The 8,892-nt window shown below is 62.3% G+C and overlaps 1 protein-coding gene across 1 annotated transcript in view; it reads left to right on the forward strand.

Moving 5' to 3' along the window:
- The first annotated feature begins 33 nt into the window (after positions 1 to 33).
- The window catches only part of AATK (apoptosis associated tyrosine kinase), a 29,918-nt gene continuing 21,059 nt past the window's right edge, over positions 34 to 8,892 (forward strand). The window contains exons 1-3 of the mRNA XM_007959818.2: positions 34 to 85; positions 193 to 249; positions 6,506 to 6,658. Of these exons, the coding sequence (XP_007958009.2) occupies positions 34 to 85; positions 193 to 249; positions 6,506 to 6,658 (262 nt within the window). The remainder of the gene's footprint in view (positions 86 to 192; positions 250 to 6,505; positions 6,659 to 8,892) is intronic.

Raw genomic sequence — 8,892 nt, forward strand, 5'->3', positions numbered from 1 at the left:
GCCGCCGCCCGATGCCCGCCGCGCTGCAGGGCCATGTCGTCGTTCTTCAACCCCAGCTTCGCCTTCAGCTCGCACTTCGACCCGGGTGAGTCCGCCACCTGCCCGGTGGCCGCCGGCCGCCTCCCTGGCTGCGGCCTCCCCGGCGGCGGCGCATTATTCTGCAGGGGATTAACTCTTTCCCCACCTGAGCAGAGGCACAGAGGGACCAGGCGCAGGGCAGGACGCCCCCAGAGCCCCAGGATCGCAGAGGTGGGCAGGCCCGGGCCAGGCAGGGCCCAGCGGGGCGGCCGGAGGCACCCTACTCCTCTGTGGGAGCCTCTCCGGCTCAGGGACTGTGCCACCTGGCCCCCTCCCCCGTTTGGTGTGGCTAGGTGGCCAGGGCCAGGCCCCTTGGGGTGCTGTGGGGGTGCAGCCTGGGCTGGGACCCAGGTAGCTGCTCTCCTGGTGCTGGAGGCCCCTCCCAGGCTGCGAGCTGGTTCCGGAGCCTGCCCGCCACCCAGCTGTCCGTGTGGAGGGTGGGAGCAGTGGCCAGCCCACAGGCCAGAGCCATCAGATGGATCCCAGATGAGAGGGGACAGAGGGCGCCACAGTCTTCCCTGGGTGGGTGCCCCAAACCCCAGGCAGCAGCCAGGCAGAAGAGGCAGGCACTGTCAGGCTGCCTGCAGGGGACCTGGAACCAGGCCCCCTCCCTCAGTGGCATGTTTACTTGGTGATTGCCTGGCCTGGGGTTGGGGGTAGCAAGCGGGATGGGCAGAGGCTGGGTAGACAGAAGGTCAGGTGGACAGAGGGCCGATGGGCAGAGGGCCGGTGGGCGGGGGGCCTGCGGGCAGGGTGCCAGTGGGCAGAGGGATGGGTGGCTAGAGGTCCGGTGGGCAGGGGGCCGGCGGGCAGGGGGCCAGACAGAGACCTGCAACCACTGCCCAGAGCCGCAGACTCTCTTCACCTTTCCTGGCTCCGGCCCTCCTTGGCCTGAGCTGGAGAGTGATGCCCACCTGGAACCGGCCCACCCTAGCCTCCTGCTCACAGCCCCCCCACACACTGTTCTGCACAGCTCAGGGCCAAACAAAGCCTGTGCGCGTGGCGGCCCCCTGGGCCTCCCTCCGGGAGCTGGGATGCACAGGGTCCCTTGGGTGGAGAAGGTCTGAAGGCATCTGCTCCTGGGCGACAGGGCTGACGGGAGGCCTGTCTGCCTCCCCGTCAGTGACACTCTGGTGTTAGGGCTGCGGGTGTTACTAGCTCAGAAGTGAATCCCTGGGGCGACCCCCCCCCCAGGCGGTGAGCAGCCTCAGCACCTGGCCAGGCCCGGGCACCTCAGGGCCAGGCCTCTTGGCGTCCCCTTGGCCTCCTTGATGCCCTGCCCAGAGCCCCCTGATGGTGGCCTCTAGGCTGTTGGCAGAGGGACCTGTAGGTGGGTGCCAGGAGCAGCCGGGATGCACGCCCTCCAGGCCTCATGGCCCTGCTCTCTGCAGTGGCCCAGACCTGCCCCCCCACCTTCCCTGCATCCGGGTGTGTTTCCTGGCCGCGCGATGCCCCTTCCCCCACCTCAGTGAAGCAGCTGCTCTGGGACCCGCCTGCAAATGTTTGCATAAATGGCTGTGAGTCGTGTGCCTACGACTTTGGAGGGCAAACTTGTTGGGAGCCTGGGAGGTATCCCACCCGGCCTGTGGGTCTGCAGAGGGGCTGGATGTGGTGCCACTGGCTGCTGGGCCAAAGGCAGGGGGCGTCGTGTACCACGGGGCTGGGGATGTGTGGGGGTGGGGAAAGGGGACCCTCCTCTGGGGAGCCTGGGCTGGGGTCTGCAGGACTCTGCAGCTCCCGCTCGGTGTTGGGGGACAGCAGACAGGGTACCCCGCCCTCCTGCTGCGGCCACTGCCACACCTGCCGCCGGAGCCCCTCTGTCCTTGCCTCTCCTGGCCTCAAGAGTCGCCCGTAAAATGAGATGCTGTGATGGGAAGGTAAGGCCTGGTGAGTGGGCCGGACAGTGGTGGGCAGCACGTAGGGTGGTGACCCGGCCCTCAGGGCTTCCTGGGGCCCCGGGGGCTGTTTGACTTTTCTCCATCACAGTGGAGAGAGGTGGTTCTGTTGGGCGTCTGTTTGTGTCTGTGGGGGACCCCTCGCGTCCATGGCTATCGTGGTTTGTAGACTGTGGCTATCCATGGTGGTGCCAGGTGGGTGTGGACAGTAAGCTGTCCCGACAGGCACAGGCCAGCCCTCACGGCGGCCACCATGGTCAGGCAGGGAGGGGACTGTCAGCTCCGTGTGCATCCTGCCGACAGGTGGCCGGTGTGGCCAGGCGTGCTGGGGCTGAGTGTGAGGCACTGTGGGCACCTTCTCAGAGACAGCCCTGGGGCTAGAGAGCTTCATTTAAACGGAGCCGCCACCAGCCCTAGCATGGGGGGGGGGCTGCAGGAAGGGCCTGCAGGTGGGCGTGTTGAGGCGGTCCTTGAGGGTCAGGGTGAGAAGGCAGGGTGGGCACTGGCCTTGTTTGGGGAATGGCCGACAGCATGCTCTCCTCCACATCCTGGGTTTGAGGTTTCAGGCCCTGGGCGCAGGGCTGGCCTCTGACAGGTCAGTCCAGGTTTGCACATCACAGAGAGGGGGTCTCTGGGGGAGGCACACAGTGAGCAGAGTGGGGCCCAGAGCCCTGTGGCTATCGTGGTGGGAGAGGGGAGAGAAAATCTTTTTGTTCCGGCACATTCTCCAGGCTGTGCACGTTCCTCAGTGGGTTTGTTTCTCCCCAGCGGGGTCCTGCACACCGTGTCTCCCTGCACAGCTGGGCACACACAGATGCACGCTCCTTCAGTGCACTCACACACGTGAACACACATGTGACATTAGCACACACTGTTGCTCATATATCCACACGCATACACACACATAAACTCAAACACACATGTACACCTGCATATACATGTTCAGACTTGCACACATGTACAGCCTCACACATGTACAGCCTCACACATGCACAAACCCTTGTGCACACCTACATCCCCATATACACATGTCATACACACTCACATAGAGGTAAATATTTCCATGTACACACACACCTATGTAACCACAGCACACATACATCTCCACACACAGACGCCCTTTCACACATGTACTTCACATGCACTTGTGCACATACCCACCGAGTGTGCATCACCTTTGCAGCAGGTGTCTGGGGCCTGGTTCTCTCTAGGGCCTTGTGGCCCCTGCCTGTCCCAGAAAGCTGCTCCCACAAGGCTGGGTCCCCTGAATCAGGCTGTCCCAGGCCCTTGGTCCCTCCCTCTCTCCTGGGTAACCCCCAAACTGGGCATTTCCATGTCCCTGGCTTTCGCTGTGGAGTTTCCCTCCACCTCATCCCCACGGAATCCCCAGCCCAGGGCCGTCCACGTGCCTGGCCTGCTCCCCATGGCTGCAGACTGCTGTGCAGAGCAGGGACCTCACAGCCTCCCTGCCTCAGGAGAGGGAGCGTCCCAGGAAATGAGGCCATAGGTGCCAGGCCAGCTCCAGGCCCTGGGCTTGGGGGGACAGTGGCCCGAGGGCTGGAGGTGGTGTCCACAGTGTGTTCCCTGCTTGTCTGGGCCTGGGCCAGGCCCAGGGCAGGGAGCTGGGCCCTCAGCAGGGGTGGGGGGCAGGGTCTCCTGAGGGCCCCTCGGGGTTACACTGGGCAGAGTGGCCACCCGGAGCCTGGACCCCACTCCCACCACCAGCCCTGGGGGTGGGGTGCAGTCACGAGGCCTCTAGCCGCTACTCCGAAGGCCAGAGCTGGCGGCACCACTGCTGCTCGGGGACCTGTGACATGTACGTGAGGTGAGGAGCAGACGGACTAGCCTTTCATGGGGGGCTGGGGCTGGGCCTGGCCTTGCCGTTTCCTGCTGGAGCTACCGGGGTGCCACCTCCTTCTCCCCTCTGAGGTGGGGGTGCACTCACCCACCTGCTCGTCTCCCTGGGGGTCCCTCTTCCCCGCCTCCTCGGGCACACGCATCGGGAGGTGGCCAGCTGGCCTCTGGGATCTGCCAGGGAACTGCCCTCGATGTGGCCTGTCCTTCTGTCCAGGGACCCAGGCCCAGGCCCGGACAAGTCACAGTCATTAAGGCAGCCCTGCTGGGGAGGACTTCGGGGAGTCCTCTGTGGACGCTGGGATTCCCTCTCTGCTCCACAAGTGGAAACCAGTCATTTTCTTTTAAGATAAGTGTATTGTGTTTTTGTGGTTGAGCGTATACTGACAGAGGAAACACAACGCATCGTCTTCCCCTGTGCGGTTCAGTGACACGGGCAATGTCCTCCTGGTCCCACTGCCTTGGCCCCTGCTTTTCCAAGTCGTTCCTCCCCATGAACGTGCACTCACTGCCCCTTTAGGGTCCCACGTAACCTTGCAAGTTGTCGTGGACTTGATCCCACGTGGACTGTTGTTCAGAAGCACCGAGTTCAAGGCCCAGGCAAGCAGGGAACACATTGTGGTCATTTGGTTTAAGATTCCAGGGACCTTAAACATGAAAAGGAGGCGTGTATTCTCGTGTGCACTGGGCCCCTCGTTCCCGTGGCCGGCCTGCCTGGGGGCAGCGCCTGCCAGCCTCGGAGCCCTCGGGACGCTGTGACCCGACTCACTGGCCAGCTTTCCCTTCTTGGCGTTTGCTGCCTGGAGACTTAGTGGGAGGTGATCAGAACTCTGCTGTGAGGCACCCTCTGGACTTCCTCGAACCCCTGGGAAAAAGAATTGCCCAAGGGCGCGGTGCCTCACATTCTCACTGGGGGGAGGGGGGATTCCTGCAGAACAGCCCCCAGAAGCCCCCGCCCCCCGTCTCTGACCCCAGGGTGGCTGCACGGCCCATTCCCGGCTGTTATATAACTGAGTCACACGGTGGCCCTGCCCTGCTCCGCCCCACGCCCTAGGTCCTTCCCTGTGCTGCGTGGGCCCACTGTCTGTGGTGTGCAGTCCACTGAGCGTGTCTCTCTGCTCCCGTGTGGACACACGGTGGGCGCTCACTGCCTTTGGGCGCTGCTGCACGCATCCTCACTGGGTCGCTCCGGACCTCTCACTCCCTCCCTCTTGCTCTGACAAGTTTTTCTGAGATGGCTCACGTCCCACGAGGCCCACCTGCTAAAGCTCGTTCCGTCCTTCTGTGCGGCCACCCCTACGGTCAACAGTGGGACGTTTCCATTGATAATGTTCCGGAACTACATGCACAACAGTGAATACACTAGTTTGGCCCCTGAGCTGTACCTTCAAACTGGTGAATTTTATGCTATGTGATCCCTGCCTCAATAATAATAATAATAAATGATAAAATAAATATAAATAAGAACAGACCCAAGAATGACCCCTGTAGTCATCAGCATTAGCCCAGCCCTCGGCAACCACTCATCTGCTCTCTGTCACTAGAGATTGGCTTGTTTGGACTTTTGAATAAATAGAATGGTACATGTGGTCTTTTGTGACGTGGCAACCTGCTCCCATAAAGATGACGGGAGACCCTATGGGCAGCTGTACTTGTTTGCACGTGATGGCTGTTGCTATGAGTCGGAATGGGCTGATCAGCACCAGCACCCCAAGGGCTGTCTTAGTGCATCTAGTGTGCAGTCCTGTCACCTGCATACAGGAGCGGGAGGCTGTGGTCAGGCCAGGCTGTTGTCCAGCTCGGTGGGTGCTGCAAAGGGGTTCTCCAAAAGGCACGTGCCATTGGCATTCATCCCGCATGTAAGAGTTTCGGTCTATCCACACTCTGCAGACACTTGTGATTGTCAGCTTTTCATTTTAGCCATGCTGGGTGTGCAGTGGTAGCTCATGATGCCTTTCCTTGACCACTCATGGGTTGGGCTTGTCAGGGGCAGGTCGGCCATTTGGAGTCCTATTTTGTGGGTGCCATTTAGCCTGTGATCGTGGACCTGGTCCTTTGTCTGCTGTGACACTGTGAGCTGTCCCTCCCGTCTGTGGTTTAGACTGGTCTGTGTGGCTGCCAGGGGTGCTAGGGCCGACTCTTACTGCTCCCCAGAGCAGTCCCAACTCTGCGTCCAGAGGCGTCGTGCTGGCAGCTGATGTGGGGCACTTCAGGAGTATTTACACCCTAGGAATGGGCACACACTACCCACCAGGACCTTTCCTCTTCTCTGGAAAGCACTGTTGAGTGTAGGCCATCTTGTTTACCTGGGAAGCTGCCTAAGATGGTTTTGGCATGAGACATGGGTCCCTGAGAGGCAGTCCCTGACCTTCTGGAGATAGGGCCCTAGGGAATGACCCCACCTAGGCCCCAGGACTGACATTCAGCCCACGCGTGGCACCCTGGCGGGGGACAGGCCAGCCTCCTCTCTGCCCATGGGCACATCCTTTCTGTGCTGAGGCTGCCCCTGGCCTGGGAGCCCAGCCCCTCCCTCACTCGCCACGCAGGGAGGTCTGGGCAGAAACTCAGAGGTGAGGCTGGTGGGTGCCTGGCCTCTGGGCCTGCACTGCCTGTGTCCCCCAGCAGCTGTGCTGCAGCCAGAACGGGCTTCAGATGCTGTTGTTTTTCTCCTGTGACAGGCAGCCTGGGAGGCCTGTCTAAAAATAGCCGTGGCTCACACGCGGTCCTCAATGCCCACGGCTGCCCTGGGCCTGGAGACGTCTTCTGTGGCGGGCTCGAGCTGGCAGACCCTCCACCCCTGCATGGCTCCCAGCTCACGCCTGCAAGCCTAGGTCACTTATCCAGCTGTTGGGCCAGGGCCCCTTGGGGACCCAGACAGGTCACAGGCAGAGAGTGGGGGTGCTTCCTGTGACAAGGCTGAGAAGGGTGGTCTGTGTGGAGGGGGCAGCATGGGGGGGTGACCTCACCCGCTCCCCACTGAGCAGCCCCATAAGGACAGGGTGCTGGGACACCCGTCCCACAGCAGGCTGCTGGTGAGGGCCTATCCCTGGGGGGCAGGGGTATATTCTGGGTACCTACCCCGACTGCTCACTGGCCTAAGGGTGGGCCACAGGAGGCCCCGTGTGTGTGTCCGGTGTCTGTCTCGCTCTGGCTGGCCGGTGTCTGTCTGTGCACTGGGGAGTGGATGTGGTCCTGGCACAGGAGTGGGGGTCCTGATACCCCCCCCCCCGAGACTGCCAGCATGCCGTACAGGGAGTATGTGCTGGGAGGGGGTGTCACAGGTCGAGGTAGGTCAACAGCAGGGGCCCACCTGGCTCCTTCTGAGCTGGGCCCCAGGGCCGGCCAGCACTGCTAGGGCCTAGACACCCTCTGCCCAGATGCCCCTGGACTGGGGCTCCCCGGGAGGAAGGCCATGTGGGGGAGGGGCGGCGCTGGCCGGTGCCAGTGGTAGGCCTGTCCCGCGTTGTGACCGTGAGATGGGCCCCAGGGGATCAGCAGGCCTGGCCGAGGTCCTGAGCTGGTGGGTCAGCGGGGGCCTGGCACACCCATGATTCACATGCACACTTGTGCCCACCTCTCACCACCCCGCCTGGCCCCAGGAGGCCCCTCCAGAGAGAAGGAGGTTCATTGAGGGCTGCCCTTTCAGGTCTTGGAGTGAGGTTTTTCCGCCCCCTTGGAGATTTGGGGGTGAGGGACAGGAGGCAGGAGCCCGTGGTCCAGTCCTGCCCCCTGTGCCACACATGTTGCACTGTGATGACCCCAGTGTCCCCACCTGGAACCAGGGCCCAGTGTCCTCGCTCCAGAATCCTCCTCTGGGACCAGGCTTCTGCCCGGGCTTCCTGGCACAGTGGTTCCACAGCCCTTAGTGTGGACCTGTCCCCCAAATGGTGCATGGGGCACACAGGCCCTCTCCCCACCAGGGGGACCCCTCCTCCACCACGGGAAGCCCCCAGCTCGGAACCAGCAGGTGGGGTCTCAGTGGCAGGTGGGGGGCACTTTGGCTCCCCGGGGCCTGGGCCCCTGACTCGCACGCTCGGTGTCGTGGCTTGTCCCCACCACCTCGGAACCCCAGTCCCCGCCTGGGTTTCCTAGGTTCCTTCCTGCAGGGGTTCCTGTTCCTATCACCCACCGGGCGGGTGTGGGGAGCCTGTGGGCCAGGTGCCAGGAGTCGTCAGAGGCCCGGCTGAGGCCCGGCCCCGCCAGCTGGCTGGGCAGAGAGGCCCCATCTGGTCTTCTCTGTCTTTGGGGCCCGAGCTTCCCCAGCCCTGCAGACCACCCCTGTGTTTGAGCCCCTGGGCTCTGTGGTCAGTGGGAGAGGCGGGCAGCCGGGTGGGGTACCCCGGGTAAAGCCTAGAGCTCCGGAGATGCTCAGGGTTGGTGATCTGGCTGGGGCGTCCTGGGGTCACTGCCAAGCTCAGTGGGCAGCCCCTGGGCAGCTGGGCCTGGTGGTGGCTGGCCCCTCCCCATCAGACATCCTGCCTGCTCACCTGTTCTCCCCACCCAGCTTGAATTTCAGGTACACAAGGAATACGTTGATGTGCAAGTGTGTCCCAGGCAATACTAAGGCTTGCTTAGATGAGGACACGGCCCTCTGCCCGCTGGAATTCTCGTTCAGCAGTTGTTCTGACCCGTGTATGTGTGTATGTGTGTGTGTGCAGTTGTTAGTCCAGTCATTCTAACCCACGGCGACCCCGGGTGCAGAAAACTGCTACTCAGGCCTTTCAAGACCGTGACATTTCAGAAGCGGACTGCCACACCTGTCTTCTGAGGCGCCTCCAGGGTGGGTTTGAATCGCCAGCCTTTTAGTTAGTATAAGTCCAGTGCTTAGCCCTTTGTGCCACCCAGGAAGATGGGTGTTTACCCTTGAGATAACATGTCCAAACCCACCCACTGCCTGGAGTCCATTCTGATCCACAGCGCCCCTAGAGGACAGAGTGGAACTGCCCACAGGGTCTCCAAGGCTGTCAGTCTTCACAGAAGCAAAGCCCAAACGGCAGGACACCCACTGCCGTGGAGTCCATTCTGACCCACAGCGCCCCTAGAGGACAGAGTGGAACTCCCCACA

The sequence above is a fragment of the Orycteropus afer genome, unplaced genomic scaffold, assembly GCF_000298275.1.
Source record: "Orycteropus afer afer isolate SDZICR_OR568_19922 unplaced genomic scaffold, OryAfe1.0 scaffold00018, whole genome shotgun sequence".
Lineage (NCBI taxonomy): Eukaryota > Metazoa > Chordata > Mammalia > Tubulidentata > Orycteropodidae > Orycteropus > Orycteropus afer.